The sequence below is a fragment of the Haemorhous mexicanus genome, chromosome 6, assembly GCF_027477595.1.
Source record: "Haemorhous mexicanus isolate bHaeMex1 chromosome 6, bHaeMex1.pri, whole genome shotgun sequence".
Lineage (NCBI taxonomy): Eukaryota > Metazoa > Chordata > Aves > Passeriformes > Fringillidae > Haemorhous > Haemorhous mexicanus.
This window is the reverse complement of record NC_082346.1, coordinates 57,350,997-57,378,462: the sequence shown is the minus strand read 5'-3', so window position 1 is coordinate 57,378,462 and position 27,466 is coordinate 57,350,997. Positions and strand designations below refer to the sequence as shown.

The 27,466-nt window shown below is 43.0% G+C and overlaps 1 protein-coding gene across 4 annotated transcripts; it reads right to left on the bottom strand.

The window, feature by feature from the left end:
* Positions 1 to 130: 130 nt before the first annotated feature.
* Positions 131 to 18,459, bottom strand: C6H14orf180 (chromosome 6 C14orf180 homolog). 4 transcript variants are annotated; one of them, XR_009487049.1, is made up of 6 exons: positions 18,284 to 18,459; positions 11,184 to 11,284; positions 10,271 to 10,459; positions 6,501 to 6,627; positions 4,755 to 4,781; positions 1,870 to 2,001 (listed from the first exon to the last, which is right to left on the bottom strand). XR_009487049.1 is itself a non-coding variant. In XM_059850440.1 (4 exons), the coding sequence occupies exons 1-4, from the start codon at positions 8,988 to 8,990 to the stop codon at positions 1,802 to 1,804; spliced, it is 444 nt and encodes a 147-aa protein (XP_059706423.1). In that variant the 5' UTR covers positions 8,991 to 9,579; the 3' UTR covers positions 131 to 1,801. The 4 variants fall into 4 exon arrangements, 1 of the variants encoding a protein (XP_059706423.1); XR_009487048.1 differs by having other exon boundaries at positions 10,271 to 10,411; XR_009487050.1 differs by having other exon boundaries at positions 10,271 to 10,378.
* Positions 18,460 to 27,466: the final 9,007 nt, after the last annotated feature.

The following is a 27,466-nucleotide window of genomic DNA, read 5'->3' as shown; positions in this document are numbered from 1 at the left end:
GAGAGTTTCAACCTGGACATTATAAAGATCACAAGCATTCAAAAAATGCAGACAGAAGTCAAAATTACCCCCCTGCCCAAATGCAGGTACTAATGTAAACCTTTTCCCCAGAGATTCACCAGCACACAGGTTTAAAACCTTTCTTCTTTATTGCCTAAACAGCAGGGCTGAGGCAGGGTGGAAGGGAGGGAAGCAGTGATGGGAGTCACCCTTTGAGCTGGGGTACCTGAGTGATCTGACACAGCCCCCTGGGGCAAACCCTGCTCCTGCAGCACCCTCTGCTTCCCAGGCCAGAGCAACCCCTGCTTCCCAGGCCAGCTCGTGTCCAATGCCTGCCTGTGGCTTTGACAGCTTAGGAGAGGTAGGAGAGCACCCACTGAAGGCACTTCTTTATGTCTTGGGCTGCAATTTTTCTGACTTGTTCTCAATCAAGCTGCTGCCCCCTTTTCTCCCGAGAGAAGGTTGCAGGTTGTGTTCCTGTTTATCCTCTCCTGGTTAAAGTTCTTGGGCTGCTTGGGAGAAGGTTGCTGGGGCAGATGTATGGCCCTCTTTAAAAAAAAACAATTAGAAATGAAGCACCATTTTTTCTTTTTGATGGTTGCAATGGCAGGGGGAATATAAGCCAAGGTCTTGCAGACATCTCTTAATCTTCTCTGCAGTGTTACCCCCTTCCCTTTTTTTTCCCTTTTTCTTTTACTTACAGGTTCTGATGTCAATCTTACCATACAAAATAACCCCAAACACACATCAGGTGCTAGATGAGCAGAATCTAAGATCTAAAAAGCTGGTTGTGCTGGTTCTGTGAAGCTCATGAACTTGTAGTCATTTTTTCTCCTCTCAGATACCCAGAGCACCGTTTCACATGATCACCATTGAAAGGATTCCTTTTAGAGAAATGCATAGTGTGGTGGGACAATGATAAAGGAACTGTGCATCCAACAACTTCATAGGCAGTCCATATTATCATGATATAAGGCCTGGGATACTCAGGCATGACCTCTGTCTGAATACAAGCACTATCATAAATCCTGCACGTCAGCCTGTGGGGTTTATGGGCTGAATCAAACCCAGAGGATTAAACTACTGTTTTGATGATTAACCTGGGTTTCAATGCTGCTATTTATTTTGTTAGGCAAATAAACTATTTTCTGTTAAATGAGTTTCCATGTTCTTTTCTACACCTGGGAGTCAAGTGAAGCATTAAGAACCAGCTTTTGCTCATGAATGAAAAAAACACGTGAAAAGAAACAGGAAAACCATTGCTGGGATTTTACTAAGAATCATTTCAGGTGTATAAATATAGCAGCTTTCCAAGCCTTTGGCCACCAGAGCAGTGTCTGTGCAATAGCTCAGCTTTATTTTAACCTTTGCAGAATAATTCTTGGGAGACTTGAGGAGAAAGATGGTTTGGTATCTAAAGTCTCGACCCGAGACTCACAAGACTTTTCTTCTGAGTTTGCTGCTGCCTGCATGGATCGATGTATTTCTCTCTCTGCTTTTGCTCCTCATATCAGCAGCTTATAAACTCTATGTAACCAAATCCAGATACTTGTTTGCTGTTCAGGGTGATGGAGCATAAGTTTGGTGGGACCTCAAGGCATTAGTATGAATGTTCATTGATGTGAAACAAAGGAAAACAACCAAGAAGGAAATAGGAGAACAAGTGTTTGCTGGATGGTGCACAGCAGGGGTGATTTCCTTGCTCTTTGAGGTGGATGCTCATGTATTTTTGCATGTGGCTGCAGTATTGCTGGGAGCTTTGCACTGAAGTTTCTTAGCAGTGTCAGGCTGGAGGACACTGCTACTGCCTCAGAAACCAAGTCCAGCACCTCTGAGCAACGTGTCTTATATGAAGAAAGAAGATGACAAGTCGGGATTGAAATTCCTCCAGGACTGTGACATCTTGCTTCATGCTGGTGTAGTAGAGACTCACAGCAAGGATCAGCACTGCACAAAACAAGAGCCACAGGAGCATAGGCAATCCAGATGATGTCCTGTCATCTGCTGAACGGTGATGAGAAGAAAAGAAGGAAGCAGCATTATTTTAGTGCCATCTTAAATGCTTCCCAAATTTGATCCCCTGCTGATGCCTTTGTCCCAGTTTTGTGGCAGAAGCAGGGTACAGATGGCTGTGGTGGTGAGCACTTCTGTAGGCATCAGTTAAGTGATAGTGAGTCACACCTCCGGATGGAAGGTGGTGAGTATAAAAGATATCATCTAATGGAACATTTAAAGAGTTTAATTACATACAATAAGAACAGGATTAGCATAGCTAATGCATGATCTCAACTTCCCCTCCAGCAATTATTTTTATACCTTTACTCTAAGTGTTAAGTTGAATGATAGGAGAATATGAAGCTACTTGGTCTAATTATTTAATGTTCACAAATGCTCCATAAAAGAGAGAAGCTATAGATCCCAGTCCTTTTCCCTGGTAACTTAGGTTGTTTGGGACTCCTGCCACTCATGGGAAGAACCCAAACATGGCTCCATTAACCAAGAGGCATGTTCAGAAAGCTCTGGCAGTTTGAACCACTCTCAGAGTGCTATGTGTGCTAATTACACCAGATCCTCCTGTGCACTTGCTCTTCAGCAAGAGGATACGGTAAAGATTTTTCCTGCCTTCAAAATATTTTTCAAACATGTTTAAAGGTTGGGCACAGCGCATATGTGGAAATCAGAGGGCTGCATTCAGCCTGCTGACAGCTGTGTCCCAGTCCTTGCCTGTGTGTATCCATCCCTGGGCCTTGGGGATCCAGTTTGGATTCAGCTCTGGCTGCTCTGTCTGACTGCATGGCCATTGCACAGTCGGCACTATTTCATAAAGCACTTAGAGTATTAAACATGCAGTATAAAGCCAAATTCATGCCTGAATAAAACCCATAGTGTGCAGCTATTTTCCTGCCATATGCACATAATCAATAAGGAGATAAAAATGTGGAGTGTATTATTATGGGTAAAGGGCCAACATTAGCTGTAACATATTTAAATTAGCTTCTACTCCTAGCCCTGGAATACACACCAGTCAATTAAACTGTCATACAGATGTACAGAGAGGAAGGTAAAAGTCATAAAACCAAGCCAGAAACACATAATAATGTATCAAAAAGTGTATGGGGAAAAGGCAAAATGTTAATAGGCAGTCATTTTATAGCTAACCAGAAACCAAATCAATGTCCCATAATAGACCTGAGTGAATTATTTGCACCAAGTAATTTATTCATTTGAATTTAGCCCTTCTTTCTGTTTTCAAGTTATCCATGTGCAGGCTTCAGATTTTATAAATTTGTTTATTTGGCATTATTCTATGCAGGGTTGATATGAAGGTGTTTAGCCAGGGAATTGCTCACCACTTTCTGGTTTTGCAGAGATTTGTGAGCGGGGAGTTGGTGTTTCCCTTGTGAGATTTCCCACACCACAGCCTACAGCTCCTGACTGGGTGCCCCACCTGCCTTTTCCAACGTGGGGCTTGGCTGATGAGCACACATGGGAGCAGGGAAACCTTCCTGTGGAAGCTGAACAGCTTTTCACATCCACCCTTTCATATGAAGTGCTGGTAACCTGTTTCAACTTTTAAAAAGTTGCTTTCCATGTGAAATTTCTGGGTGATCTCAAATGTAAAATTGGGCTTTCCTTATATCCTCTCAGGGATGAAATATGTTCCATCCACAAACAGAAGAAAATAATGCAGAAGAGTAATTCCACCTGCAAAATTGTGATGAGTTATGCTCACAACAGCTTCGGCCCATCACTACATTTACGTGTTGAACATCAAATTTGCTTTTCTAGATTAAAATTAGAAATTTAATGCTTAAATTTTTTAGTTCAATTGCTTGTTGGAAGAGCACAGATCTGTGCCCAGTCTCATGGCAACTCATCTGAGAAAAGCACTGGACCTGAATACAGGAGATTTAGTTTCAGTTCCTGCCTTGGGTACACATTTCCACTGTGCCCTGAAGAATATTTGACCTTTGCCTATTCCCCTGGCCCTTTTCTGGCTGTGGTACCCTGTTTCCAGCCCAACAACAGCCCTAGATGATGATTCCACTGTCATGAGCACACAGCCCCCATTCCTGGACAAGAGCAAAAGCTGAGGGATATGGAGATATCTCCCTGAGAGGCTTTTTGGCCTCCCAAAACTACAGCTCTATGTGTGTATATATACACGTGTGTATAGGTATCCCCCTCCCCTTCACTGCCTGCAGCAGGGGCTGCATGTTGTCCAGGCCCTCTAGAAATGATCACCATCATCAGAATATCCACATGCACTCATTTGCTTGGGGGTCTGTGAAGCTGCCAGACCTCAAAAAAAAAAAAACCAGAAAAACCTGATTATTTTTATTATTTCTACCCTGCTGATAGCATATAAATGAATTGTCTCTTCCCCTCATACAAAACTCAGCAGGGAGAACTATTGTTTAGCTTGGGGTGCTTTCCCTGCATATCTTAGTGAGAAACCTGTACCTACTCTAATGCCATAAAAGATATTAATTATATTTAAATTAAAAATAGCTTCAGGGATTTAATTTTTGTTTCCACTATTTGTCTTACTAGATGTCTTGTTTAAAATTGCACCAGACCTCATCAGCACCTTGTGCTGCTTATGTTGAGAAGAAAAAGCAACAACCACTGACAACACAAAATACCGTCTATATGGAGGGTATATTTGCACAGTGCATCCCACCAGCTGCAAAAACAAACTCAGGTTAATGCTATGGATGGCTCACAGTTATAATGTGAAAAATTCAACTTACCCACTACGTAGTCACAGCAGGAAATGACTAGAAAACAAAATGAAAATGTTCTTACTTGTCTGGAAAGGTCTCTTGGCAGCAGGTGAACAAGAAAAGCCAGAACCAAGCAGTGCCTCTGAAATTGCCTGTCACCTTGGAGATGCTGGGCAACCTCTTACACCACTTTTGGCTCTGGGTGAGGACCTACCCAATCCATGCAAACATGCAGATGCAAGTGCACTTCAGGAAAGTGAGGAAAAATTATTGTGTGAGAGAATTCAGAGGCAGGATTTCTGCTGTTGCAGGGAGGTCAGGAATCAGCTCTGCTAAAACTCCTCCCTATTCCACATAATTCCCAGAAAGGAAAGGATTTAGAACCACCAGGCTGAAAGAATGAAAGTTAAGAAAGCACTGTCAGATTAACTTTCATCAACAATGTCCTGGAAATGTGTCTGCTTGGCAGCCAGGCTGAAAAGTCCTGGACTGGAAATGGAAAAATTTCAGTGGTGCCAGAAACCTTCGTTTTACCAGCCTTAATGTGAGTAATGTTGTGTGGACAAACAGCAAATAATCTAAATCACAGATTGTTTACAACACAGAATATTAATTATGGGTTGGAACATTTCTCATGTCTCTATGAAAAAGAGAGTCTTCTCCATGCCTGCAGCTCCCTGCAAGAGTTCCAGCATGGAACTAAAGTCAGAGCCAGGGGGAACCACCCTGGTCCCCTGGACTGACTGCAGGATTCCCAGTGCTGATGTGGGGCATGGACTCCAGCAGAGAGCTGAGGGAGTTGTTAATTCCCATCAGAGTCCTGCTCTTGAGCAGTCAGATGAGCTTTGAGGAATTTAAGTCTGACTCACTGAGTCTCTGCAGGAGTTCAGTTTTGGTGGGAAACCCAGGCCATGTCAACAAGCTCATCAAGAAACAGCTTCCCCTTCATGCATCAGGAGGCATCCCAAACAATGTATTGCCAAACAAATGAGAGCTCTGTTTATAGACACAGCAGATGCCAAGCCTTATTTTCAGAAGCTGTAGCAGTCCAAACAGGTGGCTGACAGAAATTTTACCACTCTGCCACCCGTGTTTTGACCAACTGACATATCAAACCCATATAATTTTAGTTCTCTATCAATAAATACAATTTTCTTGGTTGGATGAGTTTGGGAAAGTGAGAAGGTAACACCAATTATTAGTTGGTATGGCATACAGCTTGTGCAGAAGTGCAAATTGGATCCTTGTGCCAGACCTCTGCTGAAGGTCACTCCCAGTTGACCTAATTGCAATATTTTGGCTCATGAATGAAAAGACCAGGGGTTTTGCTAGCTGTGTCAGTCCTTGGGTACCTTTGTTGGCAGAAGTTATTACATCCTGGCTGCTAGGCTCAGACCTCTGCTGTTGTATTCTGTGGCATCCTAGTTACCCACAGTGACATAATTATGTTTAAATTTGGTCTGAGTGGAAACATTGCTCTGGGGAAGCCCTGGGGCCCAGCCAGGCCCAGGGTGTACAATGACCCCTGTGGGGGCTGACTCAGGAGTCACTGTGACAGCAGCTGAGGGTGAGGCAGGAGCCTGTCCATCCAAGGGCAGGCAGGCAAATGGATCAGATGCAGTTCTGCAGAGCACAGAGCAAACATCATCCATCCTCTGCTCTGTGCTGAGCTGAAAATCACAAATTATCAGAGGGGGAAGCTGATGTGGACAGACAGAGTGGATATTAAAAGCTGGAAAGGTCGTGCCAAAATTCCTGATAGCTTGAGCATACCGTGTTCAATGACTTCCTCTGGCTCACGAAATCGAACCCTTCGCTCTGCTCTCCGCTTCTCCCCCACAGCTTGGTCCACAGGTGGCCTTTTCCTCAGTATGGAAGGAGGAGAGCTGCTGTCATCTGTCTAAAGAGTTGATCAAAACACCAAACACGTGACCATTCAAACAGGGTGAAGCATCTGGATGAAGTTTTGTTCTTTGGTTGTGTTACCGTGTCCCTCAAAGGACATGATATGAAACACCTCTGCTTGGACACAGCCAGACCACTGTAATATTTACAGCCAAACAAAAGGGATATTCCTACATTGCCATAGATCTGCACTACTCTAAAGCTGTATTCTCAGGGAAAAGGGTAGGTAAAGCAACGGACAGCAAAATGTTGAGAAAGGATTTCTCTAAATTATAACACATATTTGCTGAAGGTGGCTACTCAACGGCCTTGGGCTGTTCTTAGAAGAACATAAATGTGATATGAAATATATGAACCATATCATTTGGAGCACCTTTGAAATGTTCTGAGCTAAGCAGTTCCACTCAGAATGCAGCATGACCATTTCAACATCTGGGACTGTGAAGCTGACTTGGGTTTGGACACTCCTGATGGGTACAAGAAGGTAATTTATCTGCATTTCAATATAACAATTGTGCTTTTCCTCTGGTTTTTGCTTGGAAACCACATTCAGTCTTTGACAACAGAATCATAATGCTGTGGATTCTTTGAATTTGCAAGAAACAGAGCTTCAATAATAGTAATAACTCACTGTTCTGCATGAGAGTGCTCCCACAGTCAGCTGCCCAAAGTGCATCCAAAGAACCTTGATTCAGACACCCACTGTCCTCTGGCAGTAGAAAGCAGATGGCAATTTCTCTGCTTTTCAAAGTGAGGGTTAGAGATTCTCAACATTCTATTTTTAAGACTGAAGCAACCTTCTCTAGCCCTTTCCATCTCTCCCCTCTGTTTCCCTGCTAGATAAAGGTTATTATTTCTTCTGGATTTCTCTCTGCTCCCTTTTTTCCCCCTTGTTTATTGTCCCCTCCCTCAGTGATTGCATGCTCCTTACTTCAATTCTTCTTGCTTTAATCTTTCTACTCCTCGATTATCTACTTTTGACCTTTTTTAGACCCAAATGCCATTGCCTTGCCTTCTTGTTGAATGCTTTCCCCATGCTCACCATTTCCCACACCCATTGGACTGCAGAAGGAGGATTAGGTCCCATTGACTGCAATCTGGGGGTGTCAGACTGCAGAAAAAAGGGGATAAATAGGTTTTCTTACACATCACATTCTGGATAACCTCAAAAGACATATTAATTAGCCATCAGGAATTGCCATGAAGTGAGGAATGTCTTCAGCTTTGATTCCTTTTCCTGAGAGAGTCATAAAACCAATCTCATCACTGGTAAGGATGCTTTCTCTGATCCTGGGGTCATATCACATCTGTCTCATGACTGGGGACAGTGTATGTTGGAGCTCTGTGTTTTTCATTCATCAGCTAAGAAGCTGGAAGCCCCATTCAGGTTATGGAAAACCTGGATTTCACTTTTTTTTGAGCCCAAGGAAATACAAAGCTGCACCTTATATACACGCCCTCATCATCAGGGTTTGGGGTGCACACACGGGAGCAGGGAATCTCAGTCTCTGCCACTGGAGCTGTCTTGTTTGGCCTTGAGTAATTAAATATTCATTGAGCTAAAGAAAGAAAGAAAGAATGACTTTACAGCCTCGTGTTTGGGTGCTCCCTTGGGGGTGGCAGAAGCCTGCTCCTATCCTTGCTCCAATGAATACTTAATATGTAATACTTAAATATTCATTGCAGCGGTCACTGGGAACAGGGTCTCTCATCTACCAGGTGAACACCCCAATCCCTCTGCAACAGCCACACACACACTTACTCACATAATGAATATTTGATTATTCTGTGTAAAATGAAACAGGTTTAGGGACACACAGCCTAGCTCAGGCTGGGGGAGGTTATAGCTATAAGGGCTTCTCCTGTGGCATGACCAAGGAAACTGAACCTTGTATTTGAAGAGATTTATAACTCCAAGTGCAGCTGTTGCCCATATGAGCTTTTCCAAACACTTAGCAGCGACAGCACATCAGAAAAGAAAAACATGAAACTGGCTGGTTGGATAGCACCTAGCCAAGGAAGACCTTAAAAACGAAGTGACTTCATTATATTCACTACTTTAAATGCTTACAGAAATCAAAGCTACACATTGTCAGAACGAAAAAAACACTGACCCCTCAGACAGAAATCTGGTGTTAGCATACTGTGACAAGAGCTGGAAACCTACCAAAGTGATAGCTGGGAAATGGTATTACCCTAAAAACAACCCATTTTTAACAAGCTGCAGGCACTGGACACAGGGACTTCATCACCCATGAGAAGATTACTTACCTGCAGCTCTTTGGCACTAGGATCAGAAAGTGAGGCTGGACATATTTGGGACATGTACTCTGGATGCCAACATGAAGCCTCCCACATGAAGCTTTGGATGGAAAGCCTCTTGCCCAGAAACTGAGAAGGAGCAGGGAAAAGTGTCCAGAGCCCCCTGAGCAGAGGGACGGAGCCGGCAGCGGCACCACGCAGGCGGGAGCGGAGCGGAGCACAAGGAGGGGAAAGAAGAGTTTGTGTCCTTTGTACCAGGGCTGGCGTGGGAAGGATGAGATGTACTCAGGAGCCAAAAATAGCACCCAGTGATAATACTGGCTGTGCAGCTGGAAGCAGGGCTGTTCTGGCAGTGGGAGAGGGCCTGAATGGAGCAAGTCACAGATAAACACCTACGTATTTGTTCTGCCTCAATGTGAAGTTGGGGGTGGTTTTTTTTAATAGCAATTGCTGCATTTCTGTGATCATGTTGGATTCCTTTCCAGAATCCGTTGCCAATCACAAAAACCTTGCAAGTGGGATTGCTTTTAATCCTTCTTCCGTTCAAAATATGTGGGTAAAGTCACCAGCAAATTCTATAAATATAGTGGAATGACAGATATCTCCCTCCAGAACAGTTATGGCCTCACTTTATATGTTTTACAAATTAAATCCATTATTACAGTAATAAAATGGGATTTAAACATTTGACATTTCTACTCATATTATAATAAGATTATTGATAGAAAGAGAGGTGATTTACTGTTCAAGAGGCTTTAACAGTCCCTTGTCAAATACTGAAGCCTGGGCATCATCAAATATACAATTTCTAGTTAGAAATACTGCCATGATAGTTGAAATATACTGGTTTGTTGTCCCAGCAAGCACAAGCTTGTGCCTTTTTTTTTTTTATTATTTTCTTGGAGCTATTTATTTGCAGTGCCATGTGTAATGTACATGGTTTGGTTTTATAGCAGGTGGTTGGATGGATGTTTCCATGTCATGTTCAAGCTGGCCCTTGCTCTGCAGGGCAAAGAGGGTTTCAAGATGCTCATACAGGCTTTGGGAACCAGAGGGCACAGCTGCTCTGTGGGCTTCACTACTTACTCACTTCCTTCCAGGGATATGGGGAATGGGTGAGTAGATGGAAAGGGTTGGGATCCTCTCCCAGAGAAAACTGGGCCAGAGCAGCAGAGGAGGCTTCTGTGGCTGATGTGGGATCAGCAAACCCCTCAGGACTCGCTGCCTCCAGCAGCTCAGCCTCTTCATGGGTGCACTGTCCTCAAGCCTGCCCTTAGTGACATCAGCAGCCACGTGGAGAGGAATAGATTTTGCTGGTCTAGGGCTTTCCACTGAACGCACCCTCTCTAAAAGTTCCCTGAAGACAGTCACCTTACCTTCTCTTTCCTGTGCATTGGGGTGATGGAGGGCTTTTCCTCATGCTGAAACCAGCTCACAGTCGCAGGCCTTGTGAAATGCTTCCAAAATCTCCTCTCTGCTGTGTCCTGAAGGTGTTCCACAGAAATTATTCAGGAAATCTTTTGGCGGGGAAAAGACAGTCTTTAAAATTTTGTTCATAGTAGATCCTAGACAGAAAGTTGACAAAACCTGTCAAACTATGGTCCCTGGCTTCTCTGGGTTCTCCTTCCTCCTGTTGTGATAATCACTTACTACTAATTTCTGTAAGAAGGAATTTACCTGCCTGCTTTGGCCAGCAAAACTGATGAAAGTGGGGTTAGGGAAGTCAAACTCTAGTCCTCATCTAGCTTTGACTTTGTCCATGGGAATTATCTCATTTATTTTTATTCGTGTCACCCAGCAAGGCACATAAGAAGGTCTTGTGCAGCCTCTTATTCTGCAGAGTGTGGCAATGCTCCTGTCAGCTTTTAGACCCAAAGGAAAAACCTTGTTCGTGTCTTTTTCACTGAACGTGGCTTTGTTCAAAGGAAGATTTTACAGTTTTCTAAGTATTTGGTCAAAGATATTTTGGTAATTAAAAAAAATTTTAAAAAACCCCAAAAAACCAACAATGGGATTTGTTGTATTCGAGAAATGGACATATGGAGACAAAATTTATAATTTTCATGCCAGAAACCATTTCTTTTCAGTTCTAGATTCCCCTTAAATGTAAACAATTTTCTTTGTTCATTTGATTGAAAAATAATTGGGCAGCTTATAAATGTTTTCATGAAAGATTGCTATCTAAATGGCAGGGATGAGAATTTCATAGTGGCATTCTCACTTTTATCTCAAGATGTGCTAATTATATTGATAGTAATGGTTGTAAATGCTTGAATAATTAGTAGTTACCTGGGAACTCAAGTTTCAGTGGATAAAGATGTCAGGAGTTCAAATCTCATGACAGGGACAGTTCCATTTGTACTAAGTGCTTTTGATTGTAGTTTAACAACCTAAAATTAGATATATGTTAGGAATAAAACACAGCCCAATGCTTAAAGTAAAAGAATCCAGGAAAATAACTTCTCAAACCTCTGAAATCACAGGTAATAAATAATAGTTAATATAGTGGGATGATTTCTGCATTAGAAGCTGTAAGAATTTCCTTTAATATTGCCCTTCTTTTTCAAAGTAATTTTTCATTTAAGCTTTGATCTCATTTCATGCAAAGTACGTCAGAAACAAAGCTGGACAAATAATTCATAAATGAATTATTTAGCTTGTGAGTGTCACCTCTATTTCTTTCAGCTAATTGTTCACAAATAGATAGTGACTTTTGTCAACGTATTCATTATTCAGATTTATTCAGTGGATAATTGCTGGGAGTAATTCTTTGTCTGTAGATTGCTTGGAATCATTTTGCTGTGAACATTTAATAGTAAAAATCTATCTAGGCTTTCAATAAAAGACAAACTAAAATTATCTATAACTACTGATGTAGCCCTTAAACACGAACAATATAATGCAAGTCTTAAAGAGCAACACCAACATTTTAATCAAGAAATCCACTACTTCCCATGGTACATAGGAGAGAAAGCAAAAACATTTCAGCTCTCTGTGTAGCACTGACATTGAATGGTGCACATTGTATATGCAAATAAGTTTTTATAAGAAAAGGGTTGCTTTAGTGTTTGCTCAGCAGAAAAACAAAACATGCCTAAACAAAACATGATTGACTTCCCAGAGAATAACTATGAGCAGTCCACACAAAGGAATTAACTGCACAGCCAGTATTTTTTCTGCAATACCTCAGTGGAAGATGTCTAGGAAATAAACATAACATGATAAAACAATTTTACACTCAGAGGATAGCTGTGTAACCATATGAACTCTTTTTTCCATTTCCTTCTGTGGGAATAAATATTTTAGACAAGCAAAGTACTTTGTAAATGATGCCTTTGTGGGGATTCGTCTGGCCTGGTTCAATTATTCTGAAACCTAGCAATTTTCTCATATCATTGAATCTGCTTTTATTGCAAATAGGGTCATAGAAATAGTCACTCATTGCAATAATGGACTTCGTTTATCTTAACTATTAACACTTCCAGTAGGTTTACACACACACACACGTATATATTCAATATTTATGGATATGCACAGTGCATATATATTAATAATGAAGTAACTTTATCTCCAACAATCTGAAAACAAAATCACGTAATACCATACAGTGTGGGGTGCAGTGGTAACTGGAAGCAGCATATCAGGATAACAGAACAGAAAAGGAATAAATAAATTAGAGGGGAGTCTTCCATATCTTCCTCAACTTCCAGGGTGTCAATTGAGCCTTTGTTCAGTATTCCACCTTTCACGGTTCTGTGTACTATTGATTAATAATTTAGAGATGCACCTTTTGGAAGCAGGGTAAGTTTTGTGTTTGCCAAGAGTGATTTTCCACCAGTCAGGGAGTACATCAGGAAATAGAACAGCAAATTGCCCCACAGAGTATAATTGGCTGTTGCCTTCTTCCTTTTTCTGCCTCTGGAGAAACAGATTTACTGCTGAGAGTTCTGGGACACCCATGAGATATCATACAGCACCATTTCTTCTCTTCAACCTCCCAGTAAAGAAAGCACTGTGTAAATCCCAGCCTCGAGACAAAAATCTGCTCTTTGGACTGCATGTTTCCATTCCACATCCAGAAGGATCATGATTAATCTGCTGTCTGTCAATCCAAAATGGGGCTTTTTCATGAAGTTGGTGAAAAAAAATCAACAGCAAAGCGTAATGGAAACAGAGCACTGAATGGGAAGATGATCTGGTAATACTTGGTGTGTGTAGCCAGCCAGGATGAAAGCAATCAGTTTTGCTTCCTGTATATCTGTTAGCTGCTGTGATGGCCAGAGAGCTGTGAATCCAGGAGTGTTTTTCCCCAAGGAAGTGCAGTTGTGGTCAGTGCAAAGTGCAGCATCAACAATCCCTGTGGTGCTCCATGAAGGACCCACAGGATTACCCTCCCAGTGTGGGACCCCTTTGCCCTGTAGTTATTACTGCTCTGTGCTGGAAGTTTTCATGGTCACACAGATGTGTAAGTACCCCTTTGATGCAGGTGGGCAAACCTGGGCCATTCACCCAGGACCTGTGGGCCTGGATTGCTAACCTCTGTAAAAACTGGATTGGGTGGTGGTACTGCATGTGGCCATCCGATCCATCACAGCAGGACTCACTTCGGAAGGCAGTCATGGCCCTATTTGCAGATGCAGCATCTCAGGATTGTTTTGATTGGAAAAGATCTTTAAGGTCAGTGAGTCCAACTGTTAACCCAGCACTGCTAAGACCACCACTAAGCCATGTCCCCAAGTGCCACATCTAAATGTCTTTGAAATACCTCCAGGGACTGTGACCCAACAGCTTCCCTGGGCAGTCTGTTCCAGGGATGACAACCCTTTTGGTGAAGAAATTTTTCTGTATATCCAATCTAAACTTCCCTGGGTCCAATCTGAGGCCTTTTCCTCTTGTTCTATTTCTTGTTAATTGGGAGAAGAGGCCAACACCCCCCATGTACAATCTTTTTCCAGGGAGTTGTAGGGAGTGAGATGGTTTCCCCTGAGCCTAATTTTCTTCAGTCAAAACTGGAGCTGCTTCCTCAGCTGATTCTCATAAGTCTTGTGCTCCAGACCCTTCCTCAGCTCCATTGTCTTTCTCTGGACCTACTCCAGCACCTCAAAGCCTTTCTTGCAGTGAGTGGCCTAAAGCTGAAAGCAGGATTCAAGGTGCAGCCTCACCAGCCCTGAGTACAGGGGGACCATGTAGCGAATTCTTCAAAGTGATGATCATGTTCCTGGAGCTGTGGCACCAGTTTAAAATCCATATTGTGCACAGGTTTGTCCTTGTTTTAAACTGGGCTCTTTTCTAAGACAAAGATAGAAGCATGGAGCAGCAGTGTTGCAGGGTTTTGTGTTATGGTGAGAACATCCCTGCTGTAGGACACAGCAAGCTCTGCTCTATTTGGACTGACTGGAAGTGATTTAACTCTGTTGAGGAATTTGGTCTCAATTTATTCCTGGCATGAGTTCATTGACTTATAAAAGGCATGAATCTGTCTCCATTTCTTAAAATTGCCTCTCTTATTCATGTGTCTTTGTGGGTAGATGTTACAAATAACCACTGAGGACTTGTGATGATATATAGTAAACATAGAGAGAATTTCTGGCTGCTGAAATGAACTTTCTAAATAATTACAGAATGATTCCACATCCATTTCATAATTAGACTCCTGAGATTGCAGCCAAGCTATTATTTGTGATTCAACATGCATTTTTATTTTAGAAATGTCCCAGAGCCATTAGGTTTATTCCACCTGAGATTTTATAATTTGTTCTGATCATCCTGGCACTGGGGCCTAAAATGTAAAACATGTATTGATTGAATAAGAGTTACCAAGGAACCAAATGCTAATTTTTGCTGTTGGCTCACTGATTGCCAATCAGTCAGTCCTGTTGATGTAGGAGATGGACAGGGCTGGAGTGAGTGAGGTCATTCTGAGTCAGCTTTCGTTACACACTCTTTGTATTTCAGCAACAAAAACTAGTGGAACTGTAACTTCTGCCCACAGCACTGGGGCTGCTGTTGATGGCAGGGCTGCCATCAGCCATGAGATGAATTAGGAGAAACCCACTGCCAGCAGGAGGACATCTGTGCTGGCATAAAAGAGAAAAGGCATGCAAAGAAAACCTCCTAGAAACAGGGAAAGTGGAATTATCTTCAAGAGTTCTATTTTAGAAGTAATAACTCTGTGCTTGATGCTGTGTTCATTGGGGCTTCCTGCCCACATTCCTTGGTGAGCTTTGACCTGAGGAGAAATCCAGCTTGGATGACTGCAGGATACAGCCTCAAAAGAGGATTAGTGGTTTTGTCTTAATCCCAGGTATCAAAAGACTCCAATTGACTTCTGTGAGCCCCCGTGCCTCCCCTAAAAAGGATTTTAGAAACCTGGCAGCCATTAATGCCAAACTTGCCCTGTGAGGGGCTACAAGCAGGGCTGAAAGCAACGGGAAGGAAAGGAGCCAAGGGAACCACAAAGCACCAAGACACAGGCAACCAAATAACATGATTTGAGGGCACTGATGTAAATGCACTTGAGCTCTATTTGTAGTGTCACCTTGGAAGAGGATTAGATTAGATTAATGCCATGAAAGAACAGAAAAATGGAGAAAAGAGCAGACTGAAGTGTAACAAAAGCCCAAATGAGTAAAAAACCCCTGTGAATTGGAAAGCATTTGGATGATGATATTGGATGATAAAGATTATAAAAAGAAAGTGGCAAATTCCTCTGTCATTGGCAGCTGCTTTACATTAATGTTAAGTCTATTAATGATGATATTTGTTTTTCTAATTAGTATGTTAGTCTCTCTCCTCCACCTCTCCAAGCCCTGGAGACTGGTGATTTCAGAGGAAAACAAATAGGTTTAACAAAAAGTAATTGGTACAATTTTCAAACCTGGCTGACAGCTTCTGGAGCTTATATTCAATTTCATCTCAGTTTAAGCTGAGGCAAAGAAAATAAGCAAGGGAAAATTCAGACAGAACATCAAAGTACACTTGTTGGCATCAGGCTATACAGATAAGTCAGGTTGAAAGCCAGTTATGTTTTGCAGAGGCAAGCTGAATATTTAAGTTGTGCTTTCATCCTAAAGCAGAGCATCCTTTGGCATTCTTGCAAGAGATTGTAGGATCCTGCTCACACCAAGACAATTTTTGTCTTACAATGGGGGCACCTGAGAGCAGGATGTGCTTTGAGAGCAAAATGGGAAAACAGGGTCCAGCTTGGAGCCCTGGCAGATTTGAATCAAAACCTTCAAGTGCAATGCCCCTAAGATGCAGTTTCTTATTAGCTGCCTGCTAACAGCTCAGCTGTCTCACTTTCTCCCCCATTCTCTCCTTCATTCTTATCAGAAATTTGGTCCAGGACCAGGAAACCTCTCAGCTTAAATTAATATGCTGGTCAGAATCATCTCTGCCTCAACAAATGCATATTTTTTCTAATGTGTAGTGTTTTCATCAGTATAATGTTCATCATCTCAAATGTACGAGCCTTTCAATCAGTCTCCTCACTGAAACATTAGAAATTTACTTTGCCTTTTCTTTTAAAGGCAGAGAAATGCAAAGGCAAGGAATGAAGCTTCACGGGACTGCTGTGGAGATGCTGAAATAATGGTGTCTGAAGGGAGAAGCATGGAAGCTGAGCTCTTGGTCTGTTATGTGATTCTGACTACATGGCTGTTCCCTGACACAGACAAAACTTTTGGGTACACTGAGCTGGTGCAGTGTCTTGTATTCTCTCTTTCATGCATTATACCCACTCCAGAAAGTGTTTCTGGGAGAAGTTTTGAGACTGGACTGTTCCTGTACTTCCAAGCTGTAGTTGGAAACATTGCTTCCTATGTTTGGAAATCTGGGAAAATATTAGATTCTTTCTGGAGCATAGTGGGCCAAAAGCCTCTTTGCAACTTTAAAGTGAAGGTGATGGAGAAGTGCCACCACCACTCCTCCTTCCCAGAAGTTCTCTCTTGCCTTTGTGACACCTCTGTAGACCTGAAAGACTTTTTCCTGACACTCCTGCTTTTGGCAAGGTTTGTTGCTTGCTGTGTGGATAATGCCAGAACTGGGAAAGAGTGTCAGCTTCTTCAATGGTACATTTGACAGCCCAAATCAAAAGGTTCTTAGCAAGGGACGCTCCAGGAGCCACCACTCTGTCCTGTCTTTCAGGAGGATCCACTGTGAGCCAGCATCAGTATCAGAGATTTTGACTAAGAAGTGCCAGGTTAATCAAAGCAGGTGGGTTTGCTCTTTTCTGTACTTTCCATTGTCATTTCAGAAAGGACACCTTCAGCTCCTTTGCTTTACCAAACACAAATAAAATAACTGCAAGACAGCAAAATGACACTCCTTTTCTTTTTTTTTTTTTTTCTGGGAATATGAAACATAAAAGAATAAAGAGGGGGGAAAAGTGAATTTGGAGAATTTGGAGAATTTAGAGCAGGTGGCATTGGTAACTGTCACCTTTACTTGTCAGTTCAGAGTTTGATTTTGGGGCAGCATGTGGTGGAAATGGGCTGGCACTGGAGAAGAGAAGTTAGTACTCCATGTAGCAAACACCTCACAGAACTCCAAGCTTTCTATTTACCTCTTTTACAAAACCAAGGCTGAAAATGTCTTGGGGATGATTTCTCCAAAATCTTGGCACTACCCCAGCTCATGCAGTGGTAATTCTGGCCTTTCTATCTGAAATCTTTACTTTATTTGTTCCCCAAAAAGTAAAGTAGCTGCTCCAGGATGAATATATTGAACTTTGTAAATTCAGATACTTCTCAAAATCTTTTATTGCAAAACATACTCATCTGAATCATGATCCATTAATTCTAGGTACTTTATCTGAGCAAAATAGAGTTTAATTCCCAGGTTTGGGTGTCATCAGGAAGGGAACATGGAGCTTTCCTGATCCACACCATGTTAAGCAGATCAGACCTCCTTTCTGGAGGTAAAACAGGTTGTTTGGGATTTGAAATGTTGATAATCTTCTTTACAACATTCATGAAAAAACCAGGCTCTAGGGAAACTGATTACCATATCGCTTTTATACTGATTCAACTCCAAAAAGTCTGATGAGTTATCTTGTTGCAGCTCCTAATAAGGGTTACTATTGTTCATAAATAATGTGCTCAATTTCATCAGCCTTGTTTAAGACCAGAGCTGTACCAGAGCTGCAGACACTGGCAAAGAGACTGTTCCTACCCTGCAGTCTGTATAAACTGAAGGAGAAATGCCACTATTTTTTACACAAGCACAAAGATCTGGCCCACAGTTTTCAGAGAGTCTGAATATAGAACACAAGGGAAAAGAAGCCAAGAAGCTGCAGTGTTTTGACAGGAACAGGTTAAGCAGTTTAACAACAGAAGCTCTCTCCACACTGGCCTGTGCAGCCGAGAACACACAACCTTTTTTAGACGTACCTGTTGGTCAGGATGAAAAATGTAGGCAGCATCTCACACTGACATGTCTGGCTTGGGAGGCCTGCTCAGAAAAATCCCTCATCAGGGCAGCAGCTGTCTTCTTCCCCAGGGCAAATTCCTTTAAAGCTGTCAAAGATGCTGTAATCAGACTAGGTCATCAAAACCGGTCCTCCTGAGGACTGGAAATAAGATCCAGAGATGAGCATTCAGCTACATGGGCAAGGTCTAAAACACTAAAGTTTCCATTGAAATTAAATGAAGACACTGTAATTGTTGTGAAAGAAAAGAGAAGCAATCATTGGGAGAGCCAGAAAGCTTTCAGAGCACCTCCTGAAATGATGCTTGCTGGAAAGCAGGGATCTGTGTACTGAATAACAGAATCTGATAACTGAGCACAGCTTTTACAGGGAAACAACTTTGATAACTGCTGGAGCATTTGACTCTGTGGCTCCTGGAGAGGCAAATTTTAATTGAGATTTCACCACACAGCTGAGTAGTTTTATTACTGGGTTAAATAAAAAAGGTTAATAAAGTAATAAAAATGGATTCTTGCATTCTTGACTTTAAAACATGAAGCCATGGTCAATATGCTTAATAATTTGTAAATAGAGTGAAACAAAGCACAAATAGCCATGGTGACCATGGAGAGGGGATTGCTGTGAGCTTGTACCCTCCCTTGCACTTTTTCTTGCATTAGCAGTATTTCAGTTTCCATAAATAAGGTAAGTTAAAGCAAATGAACTGAGTTCCTTTCTGTCCAATGTTTACTGCTGTTACTGGAGTTACATCTGGGACAAATTTGACTTGGATTTGACTAAACTCTATCTTGGATAAAATAAAAGGATATCAGTGTACTTGATTTTAGCTGTATTTACAGTAAATTATTTACGGTGTCTCTGATTTTAGATGATTGATCCCTGCCTGAGGAGTAGTATCAGAGTAAACAGATCAAAACTTGTCCTTTATGTGCTCTGGCATTACACCAGATACTGATTGCCAGCTCTTTCCTAATTTTAAATTAAAAAAAAAAACAAAACAGCACCATACATGATGTGAATGTTCACAAAACTACAGAAAAGATGGGAAATAAACAACCTCTCTCCTAAGCAGGAATAGCTGGAGGAAATCACTGACTGAGCTGCCCATGGGGGAGCAGGCAGTGCCTTGGCTGCTGTAGTGGGCACGGGAGAGGGGATGGGGAGCTGCAGAACCTGAAGTAATTAACAGTAGGAATCCCAGGAGAAAGGGGAGAAAGAAAATGGAGGTAATATGCTCCACTGGAGCTTGTGAAAAAAAGATAGTTGGAGGAGAGGCTGCTGAAGCACAGGAGAGGTGGAGGTGTGTCAGGGAGGCACAAGGATCTCAGATGGGAGAGCCGGACCAGCAAGGCGAGGGAAAGCTGCTGCAGACAGGCAGGCAGCAGTCCCAGGGGGTGGATTGTGAGTGATATCAAAGAATCTATTTCCCATTTCTGACTGCTGTATTGGTCAAAGTGCCCAAGAATATGTTATGCCTCTGTACTGATTTTTCCATCTGAATGGGAAAGAGAGGCACCAGGTTGCAAAGTGACTCGCCCTCTCATAAACGCAAGAGCAGAGCTGAGTGCTGGGGTCAGCTTACTGCTCATCCCACCTCCCAAACTTCCCCTGCTGCCAGGGACAGGTGACTGCTCTGACACACTCATGCAAAGGCTTCTGCAGGCTGTGCAGCTCACAACTACCCAGGGAAAGCACCCTAAGAATAATCAGATCATAAAAGCTGTGGGAAATGCTGCTGTAAATCCTGTAACACTGAAGAGCAGCCCCGTGAAAGTTTTGCAGTGAGGCAGAGCAGAGTGTGGAGCAGGCAACAAAGAGGAGTAGTGCAATAGAAATAAAGCCATGTACTTGCCTGAGCACCCACCAAAGGCTCTGTGTGAGCGAGCAGCAGGGCTTCCTCAGCTGTTTATCCTGCTGAAGGATATTTAACCACCCAGTCAACTGGCTGGAGCTCAGCTGGAAACACACAGTGCCAAAAGCACAGGAGATGGAGCCAGTGCAATAAACACAAGGCTGCCTTGATTTTTTTTTTTTTCCTGTCTAATTATATATCTATGTTCAGTGTTCCCAGGACTGAATTATACCTTTAAATTTGCTTTTCCTTCCTCAAAGGCTTTGTCCCTGAGTTAAGCAACCAAGAACAAAACAACAAGTGTCTACTCTGCAATCTCCTTGTTGCATTCTTCCCATATCGAGCCTGGCAGCTTCCAGCCCTCCCAACACTATAATTAGAGCATCCCCAGCCATTGAAATAGCCCTGACCCTCACCACAGTGCTGCCCTGCCTGCTTTGCAGCTCTCATCTGTCACACACAGCAGCTCCTTCCCCACAGAAAGCAAGTGCGTGCAGGGGACAGGGATTTTGCATTTCAGCTGTGCCTGGGAAGCACACTGAGCCTGCACATCATCCTGCACACCCTGCCCTGTGTCAGGGGAAGCTGTCTGTGCCCCAGTTTTCCACTGAAATGGGGGAGCTGGAGGAATTAAATTTGACATTTGACATCTCTTCAACCAGGCTGCTTCTTGAATTAGTGCATGAAATACAGCTCTTCTGTCAGCATTTCAGTCTTGTTTGATATGTAGGAACGTGCAAGCAGGCTGTGGCTGGCTGTACAGACTGCTGATTTAGGGAGAGCTGAGACCCCAGGATAAATTAACACAGGCTGGTTTTCTTCAGTCTGTTCTGTTTGTTGGGCTTCCAGCTCCATACTCCCCTCACTGAGAGCTGGGAAGCTCCCATCACCTCCCAGACACCCTGCAAAGTCTGGGATAAGAGGAAAGAGCAGAGGTTTTCCCCATCAAGCAAGGATTGCCATCTTGTGTGTGGATGGGCTAAATTTGCCCTCAATCTGCTTTCTACAGGGGGCATTCAAAGTGCTCTCAGTATTTTGCTGAGTTTCATTTAGAGGCATTTATCCTCCTTAGCAAATGGAATAATCAGCCAGGAGAGGTGCAGGCAGTCACAGAGAGCAACATGCTCATCCCATTCCAAGAGCTCTAAACCAGATGAGCTGATAACCCCTGCCCTGGGCTACGGGGGAGCTAATAGCTTTCTGCAGGGAGCCACGGTGCCTACCTCAGGTCAAACATCTGAGTTTTTTGTAGCTGAGAACACACATGGGCTGGGTTCCACTCTGAGTGGGAAAGGGCTGGAGCAGGAGCCAGTGTCAGGGCTTTCTCTGCTGGGCACACACTGTGTTCAGCTGCCTTGGGAACTGCAGGCTGTGGGTGTTTAAGTGCTCTGCTGAAATGGCCAGGACTTCTGCATATTTCACAAAATTCTTATCCCAAATGAGCTCTCATGCCTTAAGCACAGCACCCCCTTCCTTTGTCTCCTGCCTCTTCCCATGCTCTCCAGCATAAAGTGGAAAAGACGCAAAAAGAAAGTTCAGCTCCTCTTCATATCGGCAGATTGGCAAATCCATGCTCATCTGGATGGAGCAAAAGCATGAGTACTTGGACCCTGTGTAGGATCTCCCCCACCCCAGGAAACACCTTCTCTCACTAACTGCAAAGTCAGGATTCAGCTGCTCAGATATCTGCTGCCATGCAGGTGCCCCACAGTTCAGAGCATCACCCCACACTGCAGTCAAAGGGACAAACAAGCACTTTTAGGGGCAATTCTTCCACACTAATAAAAAACCCTCAAATAAATAAGCTGTGGGTGAATCCTATCCTGCAGGTGCCTTTTCCTCTCTCCATAGCAGGGAGGACTGGCTCTGATGCTGATGTCTCCATCCAGAATGGTGGACCTACCCTGTGCTAAGGCAGAGAAAATTGCTTTTCCTGAAGGCCAGAATGACATTTTAATACATATTGCTTGAGGCAGGGGAGGGGGAGATCTCTCCAGGGTGACCTTGCACTGAATGTGAGTTCTCTGTGGTGAGTCTTCTGGGCTGCAAGGGGAAAGGCAAGGAGGGGTTACCAAAGGGAAAACTGATCCCATACTGGAGCCTCAGGGCAGAACTACCCAGGGGAGCTCCATGAGCCCTGCACCAGCACCTCTTTCTGTTTCAATCTCTCTGTTACTGTGTTTCAGAGAGTTAATTTTAATGTAAACCAAGGCTTTCCCCCCCATTCTGAAGTCTCTCTTTGTTTGTCAGAACATAACTTACATTTTCTTTTACTTTTATGGGAGGTTTGCATTTCCATATATGTCAGCAGTGCACGGAACCAACATCTGAGTGGGTGAAGTGGAATTTTGATTTACTGGAGGAGAGTGCATTATCAGTAAATTCAAGAGACTAAATCTGCCATGGAGAGGACTTCTTTTGTTTCCATCATCAAGTCAGACATTATATCCTGTCAAACATCCCAGGGGACACTTTTGCTCCAGGCACCAGAGGTAATAACTCAGCTCAGAAATGTATGCTGTATGCTGAGCCCTTCATCTTACCAAGCATTCAACTCTTGTTCAAATGCAGGACACAAGTGAAAGAGAATAAAATTAGGAATTAATCCTTAGCCTTACCAGCCCAGTGATAGCTCTGCTTTTTTCAGTGCAGACTGAGAAGTTCTTAATCTGAACTTCTCCTGGTTTGACCCATGGCTGAGGTGTGATGAAATTTTCAGGTTTGGATGCCCTGTCACAGCACGGCAAACATCATCTGGCAGTGTCTTATCACCACTTGGATCTCTGTCACCTGCCAGGCCTCAGAGTAGCTACAATGCTTGTTATTAAAAGATGGGTGGGTTCTCCTTCTTACTTTTATCCCCTTGCCTGGTGGTTATGCAATGGAGAGGTGGCCTCTTGCTCTCAGACCCCCTGGCATTGCACCTGGTCCATGGGCTCAGCAAGGTGCCCTTCCACAGAGGGAGGTCATGGTCAGATGCCCTGTCCCCGTCTCTGTTTCACTGACACTAGTGCTGACAGCACCAACACCATGTGGGTCCCTTGTGCTGTGACAGAACATTTATTCTGTTCAATACTGTTCTGTACTGAACAATATGTTCAGCTCTGGTGGCATCTGTGGAGAGCCACCAGGCCACCTCTGCAATTCATCTGTTCCTTCACCAGAATGTTCCTTTGCCCAAAGCATCCTTTTTTTTTTTAAAGAAGCCAATGGAACCTGTGGTGCAGGAAAATTCCTCGGATAACAACATTTTGCAGCATGCAATAAACACAGTTGAGTTTTAACTCTTCTGCTTCTTCTAATGCCTCTGTGGAGCCCTTCTACTCTTGACAGAGATTTGGTGATCAGCAGCAAGGTTTAGTGACAGATTTTTGACCCTATCTCAGGCTTCACAGGTCATTGAGTCATAGAAAGGCTAGGGTTGGAAGACACCTTAAACCCCATATAATTTTTACCTCCCCATCATGGGTAGTGGTCCCTTCCACCAACCTTCCAGATTGTTCAAAGCCCCATCCAACCTAGTCTTACACACCTCCAGGGCTTGGGCATTCACAGCTTCTCTGGGCAACCTGTTCAACTGCCTCACCACCCTCTGAGTAAAGAACTCCCTCCTAAAATATAACCTAAATAGTGACCCACTGTTGACTCACTGAATGGAGCTCACAGCAGCTCATACTGGGATTGTGCAAATTGACTGAGGAAATATACGGTTTAGTGAGTTCCACAAAGCAGAGGGAGACTCACTGAACAGCCAGCTATTTATGAATAAATATATCTATTCAGAGGGGGAACCACATAAAACAATGGGCTGGCAGTGGCTGGTAATTTAAAATGCAGCAGGCAGACTGTTGCTGGCATTAGTAACCTACAAGACTCATAGCTTAAATAGCACAATCAGCACCAACCAGCTCCTTGGGAATTACTGAACCATTTGTGCTTCTGTGCCTCTACTCATTCTTAGAGAAACTTGCTCTGCAGTCTCTATTGCATCTGTTTTCTTTATTTACATAAACTTGCTAACTTTATGTGACTATGGTTTCCTTTAAACCATATGCTGTTTTTTTACAGAAAACCACATATAGTCAACCCTCAGTATTACTTACTTTGGGTTCTTGGTAGGATAATAATATTTAATAGTCCAGTACTATGCAATTTGTTTATTTTTGTAGTTTCTTTTCATCTCTGAAGTGCATCATATTCTTCTCACCTCTAAATTTGGAGCTAAACTCTATACATTTCCCATGTATTGATTGTGCCTTTTCCTAATCATTTCCTACTTATAACATTTCCTTAATTTTTGCAAATACCATCTACTGTACCACAGACACTGTAATGATGGGCTGTGTTTATCTGGTGGCCTTTTTTCTACCAAAGGGCTGTGAGGAAAATGGAGGTGGGGTCATATGTTTGATGTAAGAGGTGGATTTTTGAGAAGTAGCTCTGCAGATCCTCACCCAGCCTCAACTCCAAGCGGAATTAGCTCTGCTAAATGCAATGAAAGGTGCTGATTTGGCCCAAGTTGTCCAAGCATGAACTTGGATAGGATCACAGAGCAGAACAATCTTTGTTGGGATCACCACTGGTGATGCTGGTCCTGCTCAGCCTTTCCTTTCTTTCCATTAATTGTTCACTCACACTTTTTCCATCAACTGTATCAGGCTGAGCTGAGCTGAGAAATAGCAGCAACAACAATAGCAAGGCAGGAGTTCACCCAAATGAAATAAAAAGAAATAAAATATTGTTTTAGTTCTGGTCCTCAAACATTTTAGTGACCTTTTTTCCTTGTTTGACCAGACAAGATATTGACATCGTTAATGGAGATTGTATTGTCTCAAAATGACAGTCCTTAAAATCAGCAATGAAGAAATGAATTTAGAGACTTTATAAATGCTGACTGAGAAGGAAAAAGATGCAGTAGGCATTAAATCCAGTCCCCTATTACAGGCAATCATATAATAGAATTCCATTTCTAAATGTGCTAGACTTCACACCATGGAGCAACTCTCAGTGCCCAGAGTCCTTCAGAAGCCATTTTCAGACTTTCCTGCATCCTAATCATCATGTTTAAAGTTATTGATGGCTAATTTATAGTAATTTATTCTCATGGCAACATCCTTTAGCTTCCACAACTACTCCACAAAAAAAAAACCTGCAGCATCATTTTACTTTAATTTTTAATTATTCACATTAGAAATAATGCTGTTAAGTGGTAAAGATCAGGATGAGACCTAATGTGTAGTTGTGAAGAGGGAAATCATTCCCAGATATCCTGCTGAGCACATATGGTAATTTCTATGTTTGGGAATGCTTGTCAATGTCTGATTCAGCATCAAGGGGGAGTGAAAATGTACTGAGGGAACAAGAGAAAAGACATTGCTGAAGACATTTTCCCTCCCTCCCCCCCCCCTTGCCTCTCCTCCTCTGAACAGGGAGCCTCTTGCACGCCATCCTTCAGGAGTAATAGCTGGAACTGGGATTTTTATCCCCTGAGGCATCATTTCAGAAAGTCCCTCTGCTGTGTTCTGGGCAGCCCCTGTGATGTGCCAGCAGACAATGATGCTGTGGCAGCTCTTGCTCACGAGCCCAGCTCCATCCCAGCCTGTCCCAGAAGCTGAGACAGAAGCTGATTTTACTGCTTCTTCCACATCCAATTTCATCTCACTCTTGTGAGTGACAAGCTTTAGGATATGTTCATTATGCAAAACTGCATTTGTGCTCCAGCCTGCTTTTTGGAGAGGGCTTGGCCAATATAGTGTCTTTGTGGTCCAGGAATTTTCACACTGGCTCTCTTATTCCACACAAGGCTGCCATAAATGATGATTCCTCAATTTCACTTTCCTCAGTAAACGGATGCTTAGATATTTAATTAGGAAGCAAACCATATAATCAACCTTCTGCAGATAGAGCTGCACACTGTAATCAGTCCTGTTCAGCTTCTTTGCATGCTGCTGGAGTGCCAGCAACTCCTGAATTTATCAGCATGGAGGCTTGAGTGGCAATTTGCCCAAGGATTTCTCAATTAATAAATATGAAGCAGCAGGGAGTTTGAGCACTACACAGACTATGCTGCACATCTAACATCGCGGTTTTACTCTATTTTTGCTGGAAAAAACAGCTCAAAAAAAAAATCAGGCAGAAACAGTAGTTACATAATAGCAAGCTGCGTTTATCTTTTTGTGGTGGTTTTTTTTTTTTTGCTACTATTTCATCTTCTAATTCCCCCAAAATGCTTGTCTCAGTGCTATCTAAGTTATCCCAGCTGGCATACAAGTCTATCACATTCTTGGTGAATGGTCCAGAGCCTGCCTGCCAGGCAGGTAAAAATATGGAAAACAAGAGCAAGGATGCATGGCAGACATCAGCCATGCAGCAGAGATAGAGAGATGCCCATGCCAAACATAGCTCATGGTTCCACAGCTTTTAGACAAAGGAGTAAAAAGAGGTAAGTCTGGGTCAAAGGTGATGCTGGATGGAAGTAGAATTCCTGTCAGGGTGGTGGACTGGAGGGAACAGGAATGGATGAGCATTTCTGTATGCTCAGACTGGAAATTTCTTTTTCTGGTACTTCCCATGTAAGCATGGAAGGAAAGGGTTGAATTCAGAGGCTGACTTGAATTGAAGGTGTCTTCTGAATAAAACTTTCCTTCTCCTTCAGCAGCTGAAGGAGTCAAAGAATACTGACCTCTAGCAAGTGCCTGTGGTGGGTCTCTGTGAGCTCCCAGCAAAAGCATCTAAACTTGCAATGTGTGACTGTCCAGAGAGTGCAGACACTCCAGCAGTGGGATAGTCAGGATTCTCATGCTGAAGGCCACCAAATCACTGATACCCACCACACCTGGGTCCTGCTAAAGTCTAAAACCACAAAAGGTGTGTTCTGTGCTCATATGCTCAGCACCATTCATTTTGCTTGCAATGGTGCAGCGGCAGAAATGTCTCTGATCTGACCAAATCACCTGGTTTTGAACAAATGCAGGATCCATCCCAAATCTCCTGCTGGTCCCAGGCCAGAAAGGTTGTTCAGAGGAGCCTGCTCTCCCCTGGCTGTTGCAGTTAGTGGGGAGCTGCACATCTGTCAAAGCAATGCATCAGGAGAGCCTTCAGAGACACTTTCTTGTTATTTTGGTTTTGGCAGTCCTCAGTCCCTTCATGCCACAGCCATTTTAACCACTGACACACTAATCCTTTTTGACACTTCCACTTCTTTCTGCAGTCAGGCTCCAATGGAACATGAAGTGCCTCCCATGTTCCCACCTCAGCCTGCTCAGAAGCATTTGCCTGATGTCCTGGAGGAGA

Excerpts from the sequence above, each read along its gene's own strand:
- C6H14orf180 (XM_059850440.1), bottom strand. The coding sequence starts at position 8,990 with ATGTGGGAGGCTTCATGTTGGCATCCAGAGTACATGTCCCAAATATGT. Across the intron at positions 6,628-8,903 it reads CTAGTGCCAAAGAGCTGCAG|ACAGATGACAGCAGCTCTCC; the intron begins GTAAGTAATCTT and ends TCAACTCTTTAG. Across the intron at positions 2,005-4,754 it reads CTGCTGTGACTACGTAGTGG|CAGATGACAGGACATCATCT; the intron begins GTAAGTTGAATT and ends ATCACCGTTCAG.